General features: G+C 42.1%; 3 protein-coding genes across 24 annotated transcripts in view; all 3 read left to right on the forward strand.

The window, feature by feature from the left end:
- LOC106594404 (protocadherin gamma-C5) overlaps positions 1 to 23,603 on the forward strand; it is an 81,729-nt gene that overhangs the window by 27,649 nt on the left and 30,477 nt on the right. For 2 of the 22 annotated variants that reach the window (XM_045692379.1, XM_045692380.1), the window contains exon 1: positions 5,630 to 7,860. The exons of 14 other annotated variants lie outside the window; for them this stretch is intronic. In XM_045692379.1, the coding sequence (XP_045548335.1) occupies positions 6,370 to 7,860 (1,491 nt within the window). In that variant the 5' untranslated portion in view covers positions 5,630 to 6,369. 6 more of the 22 variants (XM_045692389.1, XM_045692393.1, XM_045692388.1 and 3 more) reach the window with 6 other exon arrangements.
- LOC106594405 (protocadherin gamma-C5-like) lies at positions 16,455 to 19,110 on the forward strand. Its single transcript, XM_014185771.2, has one exon. It carries the CDS (start codon positions 16,633 to 16,635, stop codon positions 19,093 to 19,095), a length of 2,463 nt encoding a protein of 820 aa, XP_014041246.2. The 5' UTR covers positions 16,455 to 16,632; the 3' UTR covers positions 19,096 to 19,110.
- On the forward strand, positions 19,880 to 22,470 carry LOC106568129 (protocadherin gamma-C5). The gene is given in 2 exon segments (XM_045692713.1): positions 19,880 to 21,110; positions 21,112 to 22,470. Coding segments are annotated over 2 exon segments (2,421 nt in total). The 5' UTR covers positions 19,880 to 20,048.

Below are 23,603 nucleotides of genomic sequence, written 5' to 3' on the forward strand. Positions count from 1 at the left end.
ACCATAACGCTTGGGCACACTGACCCACTTTCCCGCTCACACACTACTCTAATAATCTGTGCTGCTGTACTGCAGTAATGGGCTTATATGTCTCTTCTATCAGGCTCTGGGCTTCATTCCACAGCAGTGTTACACTCATGCCTGTATGAACACTGCATCTGCTCTGTATTCAGAATGAGTATGCATGTCTGTCTGTCCATCTGTCCATCTTTCTGTCTGTAACCAATGTCTGTCTGTCTGTCTGTCTGTCTGTCTGTCTGTCTGTCTGTCTGTCTGTCTGTCTGTCTGTCTGTCTGTCTGTCTGTCTGTCTGTCTGTCTGTCTGTCTGTCTGTCTGTCTGTCTGTCTGTCTGTCTGTCTGTCTGTCTGTCTGTCTGTCTGTCTGTCTGTAACCTAGGTCACTACTTGTCAGTCACAGTAGTAATGGCTGACAGGTTGTAAGGGTTTTTAGATTAGAGCATGTTAGTGACAGGTAGAGAGATTTCTCATCTGCCTGGCATCCGCCAGCAACAGCTTCACATCTTTGTCTCCTGTTTTAACCACAGAATCCTGCATAGATACTGAGGTATTAGATGTGTTAGAAAAACGTAGGACTTTTTTTATGGTTGTGTGGTTGAGTGTTTGTGGTTATGTTCATGTTAGGGTCCCTGTCCTTGAATGTTTGTGAGTGATGAAACAGCTAAGTTGTGTTCCATTTTGTTTCCTCTGTAACTATCCATCAACCAATCTGTCCTAACTCCATTACACTGTTGCACTTATTTAATATTCCACTGTACTTATACAACCATACACCTTTAATTACATACAATCTTAGTCTTTTCCTCCTCTCAGACCATCACATCATCACAAGCACTCACTTTCCCATATCGGACCTGGGGGTCCTCAGTGTGTGAGTCTTTGTCTGTTTACCAGCCAGTGACTGGGTTGTATATTAGTGGTGCTGAACCCACTGTGTGGAGGCAGAGGGAGGGAGGGAGGTGTTGTTGTTCATCATGCAGCAGCAGGAGGAAGGCTGTGGGAGGCAGGTTTCACTGCAGCACTAGCTTCTGTTCCTCTTCAGTTCAATCAAAGTATTGTCTTCAGATGAGATGTACTGTACTGTATACGCTCACATACACCTACATACACAGAGTCACAGGGTCTATTCATTTAGAAAGTCTTTCTCGCTCTCTTCCCCCCCTCTCACTCTCTCTTTCTCTCTCACTAACACACTCAATCTGTTTCTCTCTTTTGTCTTTCTCCATCTCTCTCCCTGTAACAAAAAGCTTTTCACTATGTCACATCAGTATCCATTTCTACTCCCCATAGCCCTCTAGCTTGGTTCAAAACCACAGCTTAATACAGTGAGCTATAGACCAGATGTGTTTTTATAGAACACTTGTCCACAGTAAACCCTGTCCTTACAGAGACTGTGTTTGACAGTAGACCTCTGGCTTTACTCTTATAGCTTTGGATTTTCCTGAGCTATATGTAATAACAGAGAGTTAGAATGCAATGAAAGTGTGCTATGCTCATCTTTAACTATGAACATACACTGCACACAGCCCATCAACACTTCATTTGCACTGTAGCCTTTCCCTTTGGTGAAAACCTTCGAATTGAATGTGTTTCTCTGTGCGTGGTTCTCAGACAGCTTGCAGCTTGCAGTTTTCATGAGGAGAGGTGGGATGTGTTGCCATGACGACTCATGGTGAAGACTGCACCATTCCTTAAGAAGTTGGGGGGGGGTTGCAGCTAAATGTCTGTGGGGTGTTTGGTAAAAAGGCACTGGGAAGCGACCCCTGCCATGGGCCAGCCCTAAGCTGCAGTGAGGCAGGGCAAGGTCAGCAGAAGGGGATAATGTGTGTCTGAAACTCTCTATCGTTTTGTCTGCGGTTATATTATCCTCAGTGAAGATGGTGTTGTTCCTGGTGCAGGTGTTTGTGACGATTGTGATATTTATTACAAAAACATACTCTCCTCTGTTCACTACAGAGATATTCACACCCTTGCATATCTAACCATGTTCTGTTAGCTATTGTAAGGACCAAACACAGTAAAACAATACAAATAACATGCATAACTACTGACATATTATAAGATACAGTATATTTTGTGTTTAGTAATAGCAAACATGTCTCTTTGGTTATGGTAAACATGCTTGTGTTTCCCTGAATGACGTTCAGGCACCGACCTCATGATTATAGGCCCCTGAATTTTCCCTGACCAAGGGACCTGACCAGGAAACCTCAAGGCCCTACTCATGAAGCATAAGGGGAACATGAAGTTAACACTAGTATAATACTATGGTCGTTCCACACATGGAACCCACACTACACATGCAGAGTGTGATATTTCATGCTAATATTCAGCATCATTCATTGCTCTACAACACAGTGGTCATACTAAGTGACTGTGGTGGATAACGTGTCAGATGGGTCTATGTCTGAACTCTTCTTCTGTTTTGGTAAGTATGTCTCTGTGTGCCGTGGGTACAGTCACTGTCCTGACCTAATGAATCTGATTTTATTCAATTCTCTTTTTCATGTTGTCGCTGCATCTGCTCCATCTGTGTTTCTCCAAACAAGGTAAGAGCAAACTTGTATCTACCTCTCTCTCTCTCTCTCTCTCTCTCTCTCTCTCTCTCTCTCTCTCTCTCTCTCTCTCTCTCTCTCTCTCTCTCTCTCTCTCTCTCTCTCTCTCTCTCTCTCTCTCTCTCTCTCTCTCTCTCTCTCTCTCTCTCTCTCTCTCTCTCTACATTTTACATTTTAGTCATTTAGCAGACGCTCTTATCCAGAGCGACTTACAGTAGTGAATGCATACATTTCATACATATCTATCTATCTATCTATCTATCTATCTATCTATCTATCTATCTATCTATCTATCTATCTATCTCTCTATCTATCTGAGCAGTGTATGAGAGAAATTAAAAAATATGGAATGAATGTGTCGGTACCTGTATCCATAACATCTTCCTTTGGGTAAAGGACCATTCAATCATTATTGTTATGTACCTTAGAAGGGGCTTTACATCTTGTTTATGTATTCAGCTATTGAGGACCCACTCATGAATGATAAAGAAGTATCTGGTCACGTGACAAATAGTGGCATGAACATAGCGGTTTGGGGCCATTTAAATTAGTATTCTTCCTCAGGAAATGCTACCAAGCTGTTTATCTAAGGAAGTATCTTTTCAGTTTGCTCGTGTTTTCCATTCCAGTGAGAGGAAACAGGCGCGCATTGTTTATGCAACTCTCGTACTGCCTATTGTCTGCCGCATGCACCAGCGTCAGCTGTCCGCCTGTGTGGCGCTGTCCACCCGCGTGGTGCTGAAATGCTCCGCTCGGTCTGTGCAGCGCGTTTGGGTCTCCTTTCTGCCTCAGCGCACCTATTTTCAGGGATTGAATAATGTGGTGCTGCAGAAGTGGGTCTTATTCTGCCACTGATCATCGTGATGAAATACGACTATATTTATGTTTTGTCGACCTGGCCCATATTACATGACACTGTGATATGGTTTATGAGCATGATTCATAATTAAAACGTTATTTTCATCTAAAGCTGTAATTCGAGCTCCCGCAGTTTCCAGTGAGATTACATAATCTATGTCCCCTGGTCGTAGCCTATTGTCGTTAAAAAATCAGTGTGGACGAATTGATATTGTGGTGGTTAGACACATAGTTTAAAGACACAGATAGGACAAATCTCTATAGCCTAAAGACACAGATAGGACAAATCTCTATAGCCTAAAGACACAGATAGGACAAATCTCTATAGTCTAAAGACACAGATAGGACAAATCTCTATAGCCTAAAGACACAGATAGGACAAATCTCTATAGTCTAAAGACACAGATAGGACAAATCTATATAGCCTAAAGACATAGATAGGACAAATCTATATAGCCTAAAGACATAGATAGGACAAATCTATATAGCCTAAAGACATAGATAGGACAAATCGTTATAGCCTAAAGACACAGATTTAAACTATCTTTGCTAAATACTTCCTCAATCAGTTAGATAGGCAAATTAGTAAAATAATGAAATACACTTAGTGTTCAAAACATTAGGAGCACCTTCCTAATATTGAGTTGCACCCCTCTTTGCCCTCAGAACAGCCTCCATTCGTCTGGGGCATGGATTCTACAAGGTGTCGAAAGCCTTCCACAGGAGTGCTGGACCATGTTGACTCCAATGCTTCTCACAGTTGTGTCAAGTTGGCTGGATGTCCTTTGGGTGGTGGACCATTCTTGATACACACGGGAAACTGTTGAGTGTGAAAAACCCAGCAGTGTTGCAGTTCTTGACACACTCAAACCGGTGTGCCTGGCACCTACTACCATATCCCGTTCAAAGGCACTTCAATATTTTGTTTTGCCCATTCACCCTCTGAATGGCACACATACACAATCCATGTCTTAACTGTCTCAAGGCTTAAAAATCCTTATTTAACCTGTCTCCTCCCCTTCATCTACACTGACTGAAGTGGAGTTAACAGGTGACATCAATAAGAGATCATAGGTTTCACCTGGATTCAGCTGGTCAGTTTATGTCATGGAAAGTGTATGTTTTCTTAATATTTTGTACACTCAGTGTATGTACTACCGCTATGTAAAAACACACTACTAAATCGTGTGTGTGTGTGTTCGTGTGTGTGCATGTGTGCGTGTATGTGTGAGTGAAACCTCTATCCTCCTTTTCACTCCCCTCTCTCACGATCCTTTCATTCCCAGCCCGTTACTCCCCCTCCCGTTCAGATTGAGCAGGCTACTGGGATTAGACGTGTGTGAGGATGAGAGAGACTGGCTTCCTGCTCCTTATGACGCGCTATGAGAACACCACTAGGCTGTGCTTCACTCTCATTGCCACACGACGGCAGAAAGAGTACAGTAAACGGAGGGCTTCAAAGGATACAGTTCTGCTATAATAATAATATTAATAATAATACTAGTAATAATAATAAACATAATATAGGCCTATGTTTGCATTCATCATTTATTATTTAATTCAGAATTTATAGAATTACCACATCTGTTTAGTAAAGTAGCACATTTATTACTTCTGAATCAAAGTAACATATTTTATTGTGAGTGAATACATTGTGCTGCTCATCTGTTTCTGTGTTTTAAGCGTTCTTCTCCAGTGTAAACATAGTGTGCCTTTAAGATCAAGTGAATCAGTGATTGGGCTGTAGCAGAGTGTTCTTTGCACCAATACTGTGTAGAGCCATACAAAGGGATCTACTCCCTCCCCTCAGCCTCAGCATCTCATCCTTTAGCCTACAATGCTCAGATCTGGGAGCTACTCTTGCACTGACTGGAAACAAAACACAGTCTGTTTGAACTTCGTGGAAATGTGTACGGGGAATACCTTTTATTTCCATATTGTGGGATGGTATTTCCTGCGAACAGGAGACTGACTCAATGGAACAAAGGACAATGAGTATTCATGTTCTTTTGAAGTGGCAAGTGTTCTGGATTTATCAATTTGTTCTCCTGTGGAATACAATAGAGGCACAGATTCGATACACCATACCTGAGGAATTGAACGTGGGCTCTGTTGTTGGGAATATAGCTAAGGACTTTGGTTTGGGAATATCTGAGCTTTATGACCGTAAACTAAGGATAGCCTCTGATGCTGGTAAGCAGTATTTCAGTGTGGATTTGGAAAATGGTGAACTGGTTGTCAATGAGAGGATAGACAGAGAGGAGTTATGTGGAGAGAGCGTCCCTTGTCTGTTACCATTGGAGGTTATAGTTGAAAATCCCCTACAGCTGCATCGCATTGAAATCGACATACAGGATATAAATGATCATTCTCCGAGTTTCCTTACAAATGAAAGGGTTTTGAAAATAGCTGAGTCTATCACTGCAGGTGCGAAGTTCACAATCGAAAGCGCATATGACCCTGACGTAACCTCAAACTCCTTACGGTCCTATAGTGTCAGTGATAATGATCATTTCTTGTTAAATGTGAAGACCCAAGATGGCACACAAATACCAGAGCTTGTACTAAAGACTTCATTAGACAGAGAGAAGAAGGCAGTTCATAAGCTCGTGCTCACCGCTGTAGACGGAGGGAATCCTGCGCGATCTGGCACCTCTGAAATCACGGTCATAGTGTTAGATATTAACGATAATTCTCCCCAATTTGAAAGACAATTTTATGAAGTATCTGTCGCTGAGAATACACCAGTTGGCACTACGGTTCTAAACGTCAAAGCAACTGATTCTGACGAAGGACTAAATGGAGTGATCGAGTATTTCTTTGCAGACCAAACCCCCGATACAATATTGTCATTACTTGACGTTGGTTCTAATACTGGAGATGTAACTATCAAAGGGAAGCTTGATTATGAAGTAACACATTTGCATAAATTCGACATAATGGCAAAAGATAAAGGCAATCCACAAATGGAGGGACAATGCAGTATAAAGATAAAGATTGCTGATGTTAATGATAATGCCCCTGAAATTATTATAACCTCACTCACCAGTCCAATACCGGAGAATTCATCCCCTGGGATGGTTATTGCATTGATTAGCGCTAAAGACTTAGATGGTGGTGAGAATGGCAAAGTAAAGTTAAACATGACACCGGGCTCACCGTTCACCCTGAAGCCCTCCGTCTCCAACCATTACGCACTGGTGACCAACGGCCCATTAGACCGAGAGACGTTCCCGGAGTATGATGTGGTCATAACTGCAGTTGATTCAGGGTACCCACCTTTATCTACAAAGAAAACCGTGACTGTGGAAATCTTAGATGTAAATGATAACCCTCCAGTGTTTTCCCAGCCCTCGTATACTGTTTATGTTAAAGAAAATGGCACCCCGGGATCTTTCCTGAGCTCAGTGTCCGCCTCTGATACAGACATGGGTGAGAATGCTAAGATCTCCTATTCTATATTAGACTGTACAGTTCAAGACGTGTCAGTCTCCTCCTATATGTACATCAACTCAGATAACGGCAGCATCTACAGCATGCACTCGTTTGACTATGAGACACTGAAGGTGTTTCAGATTCAGGTGCAGGCAAAGGACCACGGCTCTCCGTCTCTGAGCAGCAACACCACGGTTCATGTTTTTATCCTGGACCAGAACGACAATGTCCCCGCTGTTATTTACCCCTCCGCTGTCATGGGCTCTGTCTCCCATCAGAAGATGTCCCGGTCCGCTAAAGCAGGCCACCTCACAACTAAGATATCGGCAGTGGACGCAGACTCGGGCCACAACGCCTTGATTTCCTATAGGCTGACGGAGGCCACAGACTCGTCTCTGTTCAGTGTTAGTCTTTACACAGGTGAGGTGAGGACAAACCGCGCTGTTTCAGAGCAGGATGACTCCTCTCAGAGGCTGCTTATAGAGATAAAGGACAATGGGGATCCGGTCCAGTCCGCCACAGTCACAGTCAATATACTGTTACAGGACGGGCTACACGAGCCCATCTCGGAATACCGCCAGAAAACAGCAGAGCCCAGCAAGAGAAACAGTAAAACCACCTTTTATTTGATCATCTCTCTGGCCTCAGTGTCCGTCTTGTCTTTGTTAACTTTTGTCATCTTAGTGGTGAAGTGCGTTAGAAACAGTAGGAGCAGCTCGAGTTGCTGTATCAGACGGGCTGAATCTGATGGATACAAGAATCCCAACAGAAACCTGCAGATCCAGCTGAATACTGACGGCCCTATTAAGTATGTGGAGGTCCTGGGAGGGGACATGTTGTCTCAGAGCCAGTCGTTCAGGTCGTATCTCTCTCCAATGTCAGAGTTCAGTGATTTCACCCTCGTTAAGCCCAGCAGCACCACTGACTTTAAGGAAATGATAAACGTGCTTGATGCATCTTTACCTGATAGTGCGTGGACGTTCGAGAGCCAACAGGTGAGCACAATTCCTGCTTAAATGAGGGTTATGACATGTCCAGTTTTTGTAATATATTGCTATGCATTTTCCACTACATTAGATTAGAACAAACATTAGAACACATTTTGTATACTTCCATTTGATATATGTTGATGTTAATAGTAGGTTTCAAGCAAGTTAATGACAGTTTTCCCCGCTCGTTTGAGTAGTTATTTTGTCAACCATTATGAGGCTGTTTAAACTGCATACAGGCAATTCCATGGTAATAGGGATTAATATGGGTAACCGGGATCCCGGGACTGTCCTGGGAAAATTCTTCACATTTCCCCCCAAAAATAAAATGACAAGACCCAGGAAATTACTAAAAATGTCCCCAATGTCGCACTGATGGAATTCCACAAAATACCCAAAATGCGCACCAGAAGATTACCAAAAATAAATAGCACAACCGGTTGTCGCATAGAAGCATAGCCTTTACCGTATTTACCTCACAAACTCGCCATAAATTCAAAGCACACGCATAATTGACACTGCAGAACTGCACACACAACCCGAATGCAGTTAATAAATCCTACTGGAAACCCCTAGAATATAAAATAATGTGTGTCTCGTTGAGCTGTCATTTTGACTCTTTCGACCAGGCCTGGGCAACTCACACTTTTCCCCAGCCCCAGCTAAAACGCCGGACTCCAATAATCAAATAATCAAATAATCATGATATTCAGTTCAAAATACAATTAGTTTAACTCAGGTGTGTTTGCTAGGGATGGGCGGAACGTGTGACCCCGACCACCCCCCGAGAACTGGAATTGCCCAGGCCTGCTTTAGACAGTCACAAATTTGACAGGCCTATGCATAATTCACTACATCTCTGTCACAGTCATTAAGTCTGTTAACAATTCAGAGAAGGATGAGGGGAAAATGCTATATCTTCTTCTGTCCTGAAGCCTAGGCTATTTTCCTATCCAGGCCCAAACCCAATGAAACGCAAAATCCTACTCCTGTCTCGCATGAAAATTCCTATTTCATTTCATAGGTTGCATTATCACAGCACGTCTCTCGCATATGCATGTCAAAATACTTGTATAACATTTCCTCCGCTTCTCTGCGCTGTTTCGTACAAATGATAGCTTCGGTAGAGAATGTATGATCAACAAACGATCTGATAGTATATATCGATATTTTTATAACAGAGTTGGTCCCCGTTAAGATACCTTGATATTTAAACTATTTCCACTCTTCATCAAATATAGGAGATATTCTGTCATGCGTTGAAGGAGATTATCTAGCAAGTTTAGCAACTTTGGTCATTTAACTTTTGTTTGACTGCCATTGCAAAGTTTGTATGATTTGACAATTGTATGCTTTGGGTGCGCTCTGTGTCGAGATAACCTACTGCTGAAATGCTCTGAATTCATTGAGGAACATGATACTGCTAGGACTTGATGAACGACCTATTTCGCAATTCATAACAATCTCATTGGCCAACAAAGATAGTTACTCTATCATTACTACATTTCAGTTTCCATAGTGCCACAGCCAAACCAACAAGGTGGCGTAGTGCCCTTCTTATTTGAGGGGAACCCTGCCATAGTGACCATATCTTGGTTTTTAACACTTTAACCTTCTACTGCTGTCGGCTAAATCAGGGTCACACAGAGTGTTTCTTGGTATTCTTAAGCAAATCTACTTTGAAGCAAAACTATACACCTCACACACATGGTTATGGGCTTAAAAAGAAGGAGAAGAAGAAGAAGACGGCATCCCGAGTGACGCAACGTCTCGACACGGCATCACAGAAGATGCCACAAACCATATCTTATGCACAAGGACGACAAGGACGACTTTTAACAATTTCCACAGAACATTTTACAAAAACACATTTACTTAAAAAAACAAGTTGATTTGTTTTTCATTCTCTTACCAAACTTTGCATCTGCACTGCTCTTCAAGTAAATATGTTTTTGTCACATTTTCTGTGTAAATTGTTAAAAGTGTTCATTGTGCATAGAGTTCTATGGTTTGTTTAACTTTGCAATCATTGGTTTTTGTTTGGCACACATTTTAAAGTGAAAAATCTGAGTCTCAACATAACTATGCTACTATGGAATTGCCCATAGCCTAACATGCTGACCACACCGCTCCCATTACAAAATAAATGTACACATACATGTTATTCAATCATTACACCCACACGCTCAGCGAGCGACTATGTAGCCAGGCACTAAAATAGAACTTGCTTTGTGACGCTCAACGAGCATCTATGTAGCCAGGCACTAAAATAGGACTTGGTTTGTGACGCTCAGCGAGCGTCTATGTAGCCAGGCACTAAAATAGGACTTGGTTTGTGACGCTCAGCGAGCGACTATGTAGCCAGGCACTAAAATAGAACTTGGTTTGTGACGCTCAGCGAGCGACTATGTAGCCAGGCACTAAAATAGAACTTGCTTTGTGACGCTCAACGAGCATCTATGTAGCCAGGCACTAAAATAGGACATGGTTCGTGACGCTCAACGCTCTGCAAGTCCATCATCTGCCATCTCATCATTGTTTTTTAGGAGCATATTCCTACGTGGGTGATTGAAAGATCAAGTGGGGTCCACACTGTAAAAAATATTGTGCCCCTTTTACTTAAAAATGTTTTGGTAACTATTTGCATCAGCTGTTTAAGTAAAGGAGGATAATTTAAGTATAATAGGCTTCGCTTTTAGTGTATTACAAACTCAAATATATTAAGTTCAAACAACTAACTGGATCTCAAAAATTCCTTTCAATTTTAATTTTATCAGGTTCAGAACAGTTCTTTTTTTGTTTGACCTGCTTAAGTCCTTCAAGTCCCAGAACTAATGTTAGAAGTTTGATATACTTACTGTAATCAGTTACAAACTAATATTGTAAGTTTAATTTGCTGGATTTTCTCAGTATCATAACTGATATTCTATGTTATATCTACAAATGTTTTTGCTCAGTTTCTTATGGTACTCAGGTTAGTAAAATGTATTTAAATTGGGTTCCTACTACTCAAATATATACTCACAACTATACTTAAAAAGCTGATGCAAATAGTTACCTCAACATACTCGGGATAATTTACTCCAAATTATTATTTCTATACAAAGGAATATGCAAAAAGAAACAACAGTGTTCAACTTCCAAACCTTTATTTAGAATAAAATAAATGTTATCATTTTATAATTTCTTCAAACTCAAATTGCCCTTTAAACCCTACTCCTTGGGCACTTTTGGAGAGCTCATTATTATGTAATCTGTAAGCAGTCTGGGTATAACTCCACCTTGCCTCCTGAGGCAAAGTCACATCCAGATAGATGGTACCTGACTACAAATCATTTCAGAGCTTCACAACTGCATAAGGTTTAGGTGATCGTTTGGGATTAGAACTTTACACAAAGCGCACTATGAACTTTAGCTCAAATACCTCATTCAAACTGTTTTAGATGAATCAAAACATGGGTTTAAAAAAACTAATTACACATATTGTTACAAAATACAGTGGCAATAAAAAGTATGTGAACACTTCGGAATTACCTGGATTTCTGCATAGTCATCACATTTGATCTGATCTTCATCTTAGTCACAACAATAGACAAACACAGTGTGCTTAAACTAGTGACACAAATTATTGTATTTTACTTGTCTATATTGAATAGATAATTTAAAAATTCACAGTGTAGGTTGGAAAAAGTATGTGAACCCCTAGGCTAATGACTTTTCCAAAAGCTAATTGGAGTCGGGAGTCAGCTAACCTGGAGTCCAATCAATGAGACGATATTGGAGATGTTGGTCAGAGCTGCCCTATAAAAAACTGTTATAGTATTTGAGCAGCCCAAGCTAGCTAATTACATTTCCATAAATGTTTAACGTTTTCGACCTGTCCCAAAAATTAAAATAGTTGGTTTAGAGTTTGTTTTGATATTTCAACCTGCGTGTCCTGATCGCGTCTGGTGTGGGGGGACAAAACCAACATGCGCGCGGTCTGTCAGCATGTAGCAGCTCTGACTTGGTGCTGTCCAAGGTCCTGAAACGGAAGTCAATAGTTCTGCTGACGGGCTGAGATGTGATTGTTTTGTTGCTGTCTGGTTTGCTTCAGGAAGACCACTGAGTGAATATTTGTCCACTTCATCATTGTATACAGCCCCTCATTAAAACATCAGCTAGTAAAACACCTCGTTTGTTTTGTGTCTGTAAACAAACCATTAGATAATTGTTTATCTTTATTTACAGTTTTAATACGATAATAAACGCCATTATTGCATCAATAGGATACGTCACAAAATATTGGGGACCAACTGTTATGCTTGAATGTTTTGTTTTTAAAGTAGTAGACCTAACAGAACGAATTTTGTTGCATTCTACTTCTAATTGTGCCTTCCATTTTTTTTATTAGCGTCCAAGGAAAAACAGTTGATTTATTTTTTTCTGATTTTAGAGCATACTACATGGTTTTTGTCATTTACCTTAGCCTGGGCCTGTACTGCTGCTTTAATGCAGCACTGGTCCCAGTCATAATCTATTGGAGCTCTGAGCACCAATACCATGCAGCTTTGTACAAAGAGATCTACTCCCTCCCCCAGCCCACAGCACAGTAACCCATGCAATGCACAGAGCTGGGAGAGACGGAGCTACGCTCACATCGATACAGTGAATGGGAATATTTTTGCAATATTTCGTGCTTGAATGATACTGGAATGTTCATGATCTAATTGTTTAATATTGCGATGTATTGCAATCCAAGAACTTCGTTTGCATCAAATGTACATCTTCTTTGGAAATGGAGATTGTAAGGATACATATTCTGCCTAAAGGGGCGTTCTGGTTGTTTTTTCTGCTGTGGAATACAATAGAAGCGCAGATCCGCTACACTATTCCAGAGGAATTGAAAGAAGGATCTATAGTTGGTAATATTGCAAAGGATCTTGGTTTGGAAGCATTTGAGATGTTTGTGCGAAAATTAAGGATAGCCTCCGAGGCTGATAAGCAGTATTTCAGTGTGGATTTGGGAAAAGGCGAGTTGGTTGTCACTGAGAGGATAGACAGAGAGAGTCTGTGCGGACAAAGCGCCAGTTGTCTGTTACCACTGCAGGTTGTTATTGAGGAACCCCTCCAGCTTTACCGAGTTGAGGTGGAAGTCCAGGATATCAATGATAATGGCCCAGTCTTTCTTTCTACCGAACGTGTTCTTAATATTGCAGAATCTACAGCGACTGGGGCACGATTTCCACTTACAGGTGCAAAAGATCCTGATGTGGGCTCCAATTCCCTCAGCTCATACAAATTAAATCAAAATGACTTGTTTGTTATAAATGTTAAGACAAGTAGAGATGGGACGAAAATACCAGAGTTAGTTTTACAAAAAGCACTAGACAGAGAGAAACAGGCCGTTCATCAGCTTGTGCTGACAGCATTAGATGGGGGTAGCCCTGCCCGTTCAGGGACTACGGAGGTCACTGTTCAAGTTGTAGATATCAATGACAATGCCCCAATCTTTGAGAAATCGCTTTATGAATCTTCTTTACGAGAAAATTCACCGGAAAGTACAGTGGTGATAATCGTTAAAGCCACTGATGCTGACGATGGTGTTAATGGAGTGGTACAATACTCTTTTGCTGAGCAGACGCCAGACTTCATACATGAAATGTTTTCTATTGACTCTGAGACTGGACAGATCACTGTGACTGGCAGTCTGGATTACGAAGAGAGTCACACTTATGAATTGAATATCCGCGCAACAGACAAAGCCGTCGCCTCTTTGGAAGGGCACTGCTCTGTTCAGATAGATGTATTAGATGTGAACGATAACGCACCTGAAATAGTCCTGACCTCTTTACCTAACCCTGTGAAAGAAGATGCTCCTTTAGGAACAGTTGTTGCTTTGATAGGCTCGAAAGATCTAGATTCAGTGGGTAATGGGAAGGTCCGTGTGAGTTTACTAGGTACATATCCATTTAAACTGAAAACGTCGTTTGCTGACAATTATGCAATAGTTACAGACTCTAAACTCGACAGAGAGGAACTTTCTGAATATAAGCTGAAAATTCTCGCCTCTGATTCGGGCTCTCCTCCCCTTACTTCACAAAAGGACGTTATTGTACGAGTTTTAGACGTGAATGACAATCCTCCAATTTTCTCTCAGCTATCTTACACTGTCTATGTCAGAGAGAACAATGCTGCTGGGTCAATAATGTGTTCAGTGTCCGCTACAGATCCAGATATAGGTGAGAATGCAAAGATCTCCTATTCTATATTAGACTCTAAAGTACAAGACGTGTCAGTCTCCTCCTATATGTACATCAACTCAGATAACGGCAGCATCTACAGCATGCACTCGTTTGACTATGAGACACTGAAGGTGTTTCAGATTCAGGTGCAGGCAAAGGACCACGGCTCTCCGTCTCTGAGCAGCAACACCACGGTTCATGTTTTTATCCTGGACCAGAACGACAATGTCCCCGCTGTTATTTACCCCTCCGCTGTCATGGGCTCTGTCTCCCATCAGAAGATGTCCCGGTCCGCTAAAGCAGGCCACCTCACAACTAAGATATCGGCAGTGGACGCAGACTCGGGCCACAACGCCTTGATTTCCTATAGGCTGACGGAGGCCACAGACTCGTCTCTGTTCAGTGTTAGTCTTTACACAGGTGAGGTGAGGACAAACCGCGCTGTTTCAGAGCAGGATGACTCCTCTCAGAGGCTGCTTATAGAGATAAAGGACAATGGGGATCCGGTCCAGTCCGCCACAGTCACAGTCAATATACTGTTAGAGGACGGGCTACACGAGCCCATATCGGAATACCGCCAGAAAACAACAGAGCCCAGCAAGAGAAACAGTAAAACCACCTTTTATTTGATCATCTCTCTGGCCTCAGTGTCCGTCTTGTCTTTGTTAACTTTTGTCATCTTAGTGGTGAAGTGCGTTAGAAACAGTAGGAGCAGCTCGAGTTGCTGTATCAGACGGGCTGAATCTGATGGATACAAGAATCCCAACAGAAACCTGCAGATCCAGCTGAATACTGACGGCCCTATTAAGTATGTGGAGGTCCTGGGAGGGGACATGTTGTCTCAGAGCCAGTCGTTCAGGTCGTATCTCTCTCCAATGTCAGAGTTCAGTGATTTCACCCTCGTTAAGCCCAGCAGCACCACTGACTTTAAGGAAACGATAAACGTGATTGACGCATCTTTACCTGATAGTACGTGGACATTCGAGAGCCAACAGGTGAGGATATTGTTTGGATTCGTCATTTTAGCTCCCATTGGTAGATGTCTACGCCCTATGCATAATACCTCCGTGTGGTTTCATAAACATGTTTCCTGCAATGTCCTACCATTTTTTGTATCCTTTGGAAATCGTTAACAAATTAATTAATTATTTGAATTGTCCATGTCTTGAATTAGTTTGTGCTATTCTGTTTATCTTCACTGTTGCATTTTGGTGTTGTCCACTACCGTGGCGCTGAACTGAAAGCAAATGCATGAATTCTTCGTCACGTTGATGGCCTGTTTAATTGGTAGATTTTTACAGCTGAGATGGCTGCGCTGTTTCATAAATAGTTCTCCTGCCTTTTCTTTACATTTTACTTGTACTTTTGTTTTTGACTTACGTTATGCACGTGTTCTCTAGCCATTATTTCAACTGTTCATGTCTTGAATTGGTTTTTACACAGTTGTTCAGTTTGTCTTTGTTTTTCAGTTTGGCGCTGTCCACCTTCTTGGTACTGAAAACAAAAACGAACGCCAGTATTTTTCCTCACATTGATTCTGATCATGTATGTTCTGTCAGTATATAGTGTTTATGATTTTGGATACATTTTCATACATATAGGAGGTTTTGTTCTATTTTAGAACTGTGTTTTTCAATAATACACAGTACATACAATTGTTGTACTGTAGTTTTCACATGAACGTCAATATGCTATTTTGACAGTATTATTCACCCATTGTTCAAAATGCATGAAGATAACGCTATAATTAAACATTGTAAGGGATCAAAATAGTCGCCATTTACTCCTAAAAATGAAGGGTTCCATGTGCGTCTCACAGTCAATTTGTGAAATTCTATTGTCATGAATTACACTCTTCCTGTTTTATCACAGATTCCATTGATGATTAAATGTTTTAGAACTTAAAAAAAAAAACACTTCATGGCATTCAGACCAAATAATTAGCCTATGATTTTTATGTCCACGAAAATGCAATCTAGTCAAGCCAGTCAGTATGTACTGCTTCCTATTACAGTGTTTCCCAGCTCCAGTTTTTGAGTACCGCATCAGCTCGCATTGTTGTTGTAGCCCCAGACAAACTCACCTGATCCAACTCATTCAGGGCTTGATGATTAGTTGACAAGTTGAATCAGGTGTGCTTGTCTGGGGACACAACAAACATGTGTGCTGTTCGGGATACTGGAGGACTGGGGATACTGGAGGACTGGAGAAACACTGACGTATAGCATTAACTCTCATCCTCTATCTTCTGTTGCACTGTTTCTTTAATTCAGGACTGCTTCTGGTGGTAATTATTGGACCTCTGTAATCCAATCATAAACTGAACTGTACAAAGAGATCTAGTCCCACCCCAACCACACCGCTGCATCCCTTACCATGCACAGAGCTGGGAGAGACAAATCTGGGCGCACATCGATGTACATGTAGCCTATTGGATTTATTCCCGTTTTTACATTGTTAATTTAATAATTTACGGGATATTTGCAATTGCGTTGCGTTCTCTTGCGATGTGTGACGAATCAAGTCCTTTGTCTATTGCACACACTTTGTGGAGATGTGGACGCTAGTAAAGACTAAGGTTTTGCCATGGCTGGCGCTGTGGATGTTCTTTCTCTTGTGGAGTACAATAGAGGCGCAGACTCGATACACCATTCCTGAGGAATTGAAAGCGGGCTCTGTTGTTGGGAATATAGCTAAAGACTTGGGCTTGGAAATCTCAAAGATCTCTGATCGTAAATTGAGGATAGCCTTGGAGGGTGCTAAGCAGTATTTCAGTGTGGATTTGGGAAAGGGCGACCTCATTGTTAATGAGAGAATAGACAGAGAGAGCCTATGCGGACTAAGCGCCAGTTGTTTGTTACCCCTGGAGCTTATCATTGAGGATCCCCTGCAATTTTATCGGATCGAGGTGGAAATACAGGATTTAAATGACAATTCTCCACGTTTCATGTCAGACGAGAACACTATAAAAGTGTCCGAATCAACTCTCCCTGGCGTTCGGTTTCGTTTGGAAACGGCACAGGACCTTGACGTTGGAGTGAATGCTTTACGCTCCTATGCTCTGAATAAAAATTACTTATTTGCTTTGAAAGTTAAAAACAATAAAGACGGCACAAAAGTTCCTGAGCTAATTCTGGAAAAGGCTGTAGACCGGGAACAGCAACCCGTGCACAATCTAATTCTTACCGCGTTTGATGGAGGTACTCCAGCAAGATCTGGAACTACGCAAATTGCAGTGCTGGTGCTAGACATAAATGACAATGCGCCCATTTTTGAGCAAGACTTATACGAAATCCAAATGAGCGAAAGTACAGCTCCCGGGACATTAGTATTGACGGTTAGAGCCAACGACTTGGATGAAGGCACAAACAGTAAAATAGAGTATTCATTCGAATCACATACAGCAGACTCCATTCAAACGCAATTTGTTATAAATCAAGACACTGGAGAAATTACTTTATCACAGTCATTAGATTACGAGATAAGTCCTTCGTTTAAATTTGATGTATGCGCTGCAGACAAAGGTACGCCATCTATGGAGAGCCACAGCAGCGTTCAAGTGACTGTAGTCGATGTTAATGATAACCCACCCGAGATCAGCATCACCTCCATACCCAAACCCGTTAGAGAGGATGCCCCAGTAGGAACTATGGTAGCTCTGATTAGTGCCAAGGATTTAGACTCTGGGGACAATGGTAAGGTCTCCCTTCGTATGTCTTTTGATTATCCTTTCAAATTAAACCCCTCGTTTTCTAACCATTACACACTAGTAACAGATTCAACATTAGACCGAGAAACATTCCCTGAATACCATATTGAGCTTGAAGCATCGGATTCAGGGTCCCCACCTCTCACCTCAAATAAAATAATAACAGTGAATATTTTAGACGTTAATGACAACCCTCCAATTTTCTCCCAAACATCTTACAGTGTCTATGTCAGAGAGAACAATGCTGCTGGATCAAAAATGTGTTCAGTGTCCGCTACAGATCCAGATATAGGTGAGAATGCAAAGATCTCCTATTCTATATTAGACTCTAAAATACAAGACGTGTCAGTCTCCTCCTATATTTATATCAACTCAGATAACGGCAGCATCTACAGCATGCACTCGTTTGACTATGAGAAACTAAAGGTGCTTCAGATTCAGGTGCAGGCAAAGGACCACGGCTCTCCGACTCTGAGCAGCAACACCACGGTTCATGTTTTTATCCTGGACCAGAACGACAATGTCCCCGCTGTTATTTACCCCTCCGCTGTCATGGGCTCTGTCTCCCATCAGAAGATGTCCCGGTCCGCTAAAGCAGGCCACCTCGCAACTAAGATATCGGCAGTGGACGCAGACTCGGGCCACAACGCCTTGATTTCCTATAGGCTGACGGAGGCCACAGACTCGTCTCTGTTCAGTGTTAGTCTTTACACAGGTGAGGTGAGGACAAAACGCGCTGTTTCAGAGCAGGATGACTCCTCTCAGAGGCTGCTTATAGAGATAAAGGACAATGGGGATCCGGTCCAGTCCACCACAGTCACAGTCAATATACTGTTAGAGGACGGGCTACACGAACCCATCTCGGAATACCGACAGAAAACAGCAGAGCCCAGCAAGAGAAACAGTAAAACCACCTTTTATTTGATCGTCTCTCTGGCCTCAGTGTCCGTCTTGTCTTTGTTAACTTTTGTCATCTTAGTGGTGAAGTGCGTTAGAAACAGTAGGAGCAGCTCGAGTTGCTGTATCAGACGGGCTGACTCTGATGGATACAAGAATCCCAACAGAAACCTGCAGATCCAGCTGAATACTGACGGCCCTATTAAGTATGTGGAGGTCCTGGGAGGGGACATGTTGTCTCAGAGCCAGTCGTTCAGGTCGTATCTCTCTCCAATGTCAGAGTTCAGTGATTTCACCCTCGTTAAGCCCAGCAGCACCACTGACTTTAAGGAAATGATAAACGTGCTTGATGCATCTTTACCAGACAGTGCGTGGACTTTCGAGAGTCAACAGGTGAGAATAAAAAAGTAATTAGTTTAATATATTTCTTCTCTTGATTCGATCTAATTTTAATCATAACGTTGTGTATTGTGTTTAGAGGTTTATTGTACTGTCTTTAATCAGAAATGCGCCTGCCGCATTCTTGTGTGTGACACTGTCCACCGCTTTGGGCCTGAAATGGGAAATCCACCATTATTTTAACAATGGTGTTTTAAATTGGCAACCTAGCATAACATTGCCAACGTGTTAAATATATTCTGGATTTCATCGAAATACATTTAATTTTCAGCTTTCAAAACGACTCTTATGTGTATTATATTTATTTCGTTCCACACCATGAATTTGGTGCTCACATTTGTTGAAACAGATTGTTTACCTGCTTGACTGCCTTTGAGGTCAGGATGTATCTTTGTCTTCAAAAGTAGCTTTGTGTCATATCCATTATGACGTTCTAGACTGCCTCTGAAGTTATGTGTTTGTTACATTGTGATATTTTGCCGCTCTGGCATTGTGTGATATTCATAATTACGACTTAGAATACACCTGAAGTCAAGCATAAGGACAATAACAGGACTAGCTAATGTAATAGATCTAACCATGAATCATTTAACATGTGGCTGTTAAATCTACTCATGATAATTAGGAGGGCTATTCATAACAGCTCCTCTCACTCTTGCTTCATGGTATGCACTGTTTCTTTAGGGAGCAGTGCTGCTGATCACAACCATAATCCATTGGAGCGCTGTGCACCAATCATGTGCTGAACTGTGCAAATAGATCTAGTCCCTCCCCGAGCCACAGAACCATAACCCTAACAACGCACAGATGAGCTGGGAGAGAGGGAGCTGCAATATCACTAGGACGGTGATGACAAACCATTTTCAGATGTTAACCAAAATGATACCTGGATAATTTATAATCCAACATTTTCTGGCAATGTATAGCAAACCACCTTGTCTACCCAGTCTACGTTTTGTGAAAAAATGGGGATTCCTATCGGAATTATGTTTTTTCCTTTGCGGACGCTTTGGATGTTATTTCTCTTGTGGAATACAATAGAGGCACAGACACGATATACCATTCCTGAGGAACTAAATGTGGGATCCGTGGTTGGGAACATAGCGATGGATCTGGGTTTGGGAATCTCTGAGATATCTGAACGAAAACTGAGGATAGCCTCGGAGGGTGGTAAGCAGTATTTCAGCGTGGATTTGGGAAAAGGCGAGCTCGTTGTCAATGAGAGAATAGACAGAGAGAATCTGTGCGGACAAAGCGCCAGCTGTATGTTGCCTTTAGAGGCTATAGTACAAAACCCACTACAGCTCCATCGTGTTGAAATTGAGTTACAGGATATAAATGACAATTTTCCAGTTTTTCAAAATAATCAAAATTTTCTAAATATTGCCGAATCTACATTGACAGGTGTAAAATTTCGTTTAGAATCGGCACAAGACCCCGACGTGGGCTCAAATTCCATATGTTCCTACACGCTAAGTAAAAACGACAATTTTGTTTTAAAAGTAAAAATTAGCAAGGATGGAACCAAAGTCCCCGAGTTGGCTTTGGAAAAAATGTTGGACAGAGAACACATACCAGCACACAGTCTAATTCTGACAGCAATAGATTGTGGAACTCCAGCCCGGTCAGGCACAACAAAAATCACTGTTCGGGTGTTGGACCAAAACGACAATGCACCTGTTTTTGAAAAATCTTTATATGGCTTGAAATTGCTGGAAAACACTCTTATCGGCACTGTAGTTTTGACTGTCAAAGCTGTAGATCTTGACGAAGGTGGCAATGGCGAAATAACTTATTCATTTGAACCACATAATCCTGAATCACTTCAGAATCTGTTTTCTATTGACTCACAAACGGGAGATCTCGCAATTAAGGGTGAATTAGATTTTGAAACAGGACGCTATTTGAAATTTGATGTTCTTGCTACAGACAATGGCCCGCTAACTATGCAGGGACTGTGCACTGTTGAGGTAGATGTCGTGGATGTGAATGACAATGTTCCTGATGTTATTTTGAAATCGGAACCTACCCCCGGTTAGGGAGGACGCACCTATTGGAACTGTTGTGGCTCTGCTAAGCGCCAAGGACATAGACTTTGGACATAATGGGAAAGTCACTCTAAGTTTACCACCAGGCGTACCTTTTAAATTAAAACAATCAGTGTCCAATAATTATGCTTTAGTTACCGACTCCATTTTGGATCGAGAATCATATCCGGATTACACCATTGAGATAATGGCAGTTGATGCTGGATCACCTCCTCTCTCATCCAAAAAGATGATTCATGTCAGTGTTCTTGACGTCAATGACAACCCTCCAATTTTCTCCCAAACATCTTACACTGTCTATATCAGAGAGAACAATGCTGCTGGATCAATAATGTGTTCAGTGTCCGCTACAGATCCAGATATAGGTGAGAATGCAAAGATCTCCTATTCTATATTAGACTCTAAAATACAAGACGTGTCAGTCTCCTCCTATATTTACATCAACTCAGATAACGGCAGCATCTACAGCATGCACTCGTTTGACTATGAGAAACTAAAGGTGCTTCAGATTCAGGTGCAGGCAAAGGACCACGGCTCTCCGTCTCTGAGCAGCAACACCACGGTTCATGTTTTTATCCTGGACCAGAACGACAATGTCCCCGCTGTTATTTACCCCTCCGCTGTCATGGGCTCTGTCTCCCATCAGAAGATGCCCCGGTCCGCTAAAGCAGGCCACCTCACAACTAAGATATCGGCAGTGGACGCAGACTCGGGCCACAACGCCTTGATTTCCTATAGGCTGACGGAGGCCACAGACTCGTCTCTGTTCAGTGTTAGTCTTTACACAGGTGAGGTGAGGACAAAACGCGCTGTTTCAGAGCAGGATGACTCCTCTCAGAGGCTGCTTATAGAGATAAAGGACAATGGGGATCCGGTCCAGTCCACCACAGTCACAGTCAATATACTGTTAGAGGACGGGCTACACGAACCCATCTCGGAATACCGCCAGAAAACAACAGAGCCCAGCAAGAGAAACAGTAAAACCACCTTTTATTTGATCATCTCTCTGGCCTCAGTGTCCGTCTTGTCTTTGTTAACTTTCCTCATCTTAGTGGTGAAGTGCGTTAGAAACAGTAGGAGCAGCTCGAGTTGCTGTATCAGACGGGCTGAATCTGATGGATACAAGAATCCCAACAGAAACCTGCAGATCCAGCTGAATACTGACGGCCCTATTAAGTATGTGGAGGTCCTGGGAGGGGACATGTTGTCTCAGAGCCAGTCGTTCAGGTCGTATCTCTCTCCAATGTCAGAGTTCAGTGATTTCACCCTCGTTAAGCCCAGCAGCACCACTGACTTTAAGGAAATGATAAACGTGCTCTGTTGTTGGGAATATAGCTAAAGACTTGGGCTTGGAAATCTCAAAGATCTCTGATCGTAAAATTGAGGATAGCCTTGGAGGGTGCTAAGCAGTATTTCAGTGTGGATTTGGGAAAGGGCGACCTCATTGTTAATGAGAGAATAGACAGAGAGAGCCTATGCGGACTAAGCGCCAGTTGTTTGTTACCCTGGAGCTTATCATTGAGGATCCCCTGCAATTTTATCGGATCGAGGTGGAAATACAGGATTTAAATGACAATTCTCCACGTTTCATGTCAGACGAGAACACTATAAAAGTGTCCGAACTCAACTCTCCCTGGCGTTCGGTTTCTTTTGGAAACGGCACAGGACCTTGACGTTGGAGTGAATGCTTTACGCTCCTATGCTCTGAATAAAAATTACTTATTTGCTTTGAAAGTTAAAAACAATAAAGACGGCACAAAAAGTTCCTGAGCTAATTCTGAAAAGGCTGTAGACCGGGAACAGCAACCCGTGCACAATCTAATTCTTACCGGTTTGATGGAGGTACTCCAGCAAGATCTGGAACTACGCAAATTGCAGTGCTGGTGCTAGACATAAATGACAATGCGCCCATTTTTGAGCAAGACTTATACGAAATCCAAATGAGCGAAAGTACAGCTCCCGGGACATTAGTATTGACGGTTAGAGCCAACGACTTGGATGAAGGCACAAACAGTAAAATAGAGTATTCATTCGAATCACATACAGCAGACTCCATTCAAACGCAATTTGTTATAAATCAAGACACTGGAGAAATTACTTTATCACAGTCATTAGATTACGAGATAAGTCCTTCGTTTAAATTTGATGTATGCGCTGCAGACAAAGGTACGCCATCTATGGAGAGCCACAGCAGCGTTCAAGTGACTGTAGTCGATGTTAATGATAACCCACCCGAGATCAGCATCACCTCCATACCCAAACCCGTTAGAGAGGATGCCCCAGTAGGAACTATGGTAGCTCTGATTAGTGCCAAGGATTTAGACTCTGGGGACAATGGTAAGGTCTCCCCTTCGTATGTCTTTTTGATTATCCTTTCAAATTAAACCCTCGTTTTCTAACCATTACACACTAGTAACAGATTCAACATTAGACCGAGAAACATTCCCTGAATACCATTTGAGCTTGAAGCAT

Source organism: Salmo salar, chromosome ssa13, assembly GCF_905237065.1.
Source record: "Salmo salar chromosome ssa13, Ssal_v3.1, whole genome shotgun sequence".
In the NCBI taxonomy this organism is placed as follows: domain Eukaryota; kingdom Metazoa; phylum Chordata; class Actinopteri; order Salmoniformes; family Salmonidae; genus Salmo; species Salmo salar.

Coding starts and splice junctions, on each gene's coding strand:
- LOC106594405 (XM_014185771.2), top strand. CDS start 16,633: ATGTGGACGCTAGTAAAGACTAAGGTTTTGCCATGGCTGGCGCTGTGG.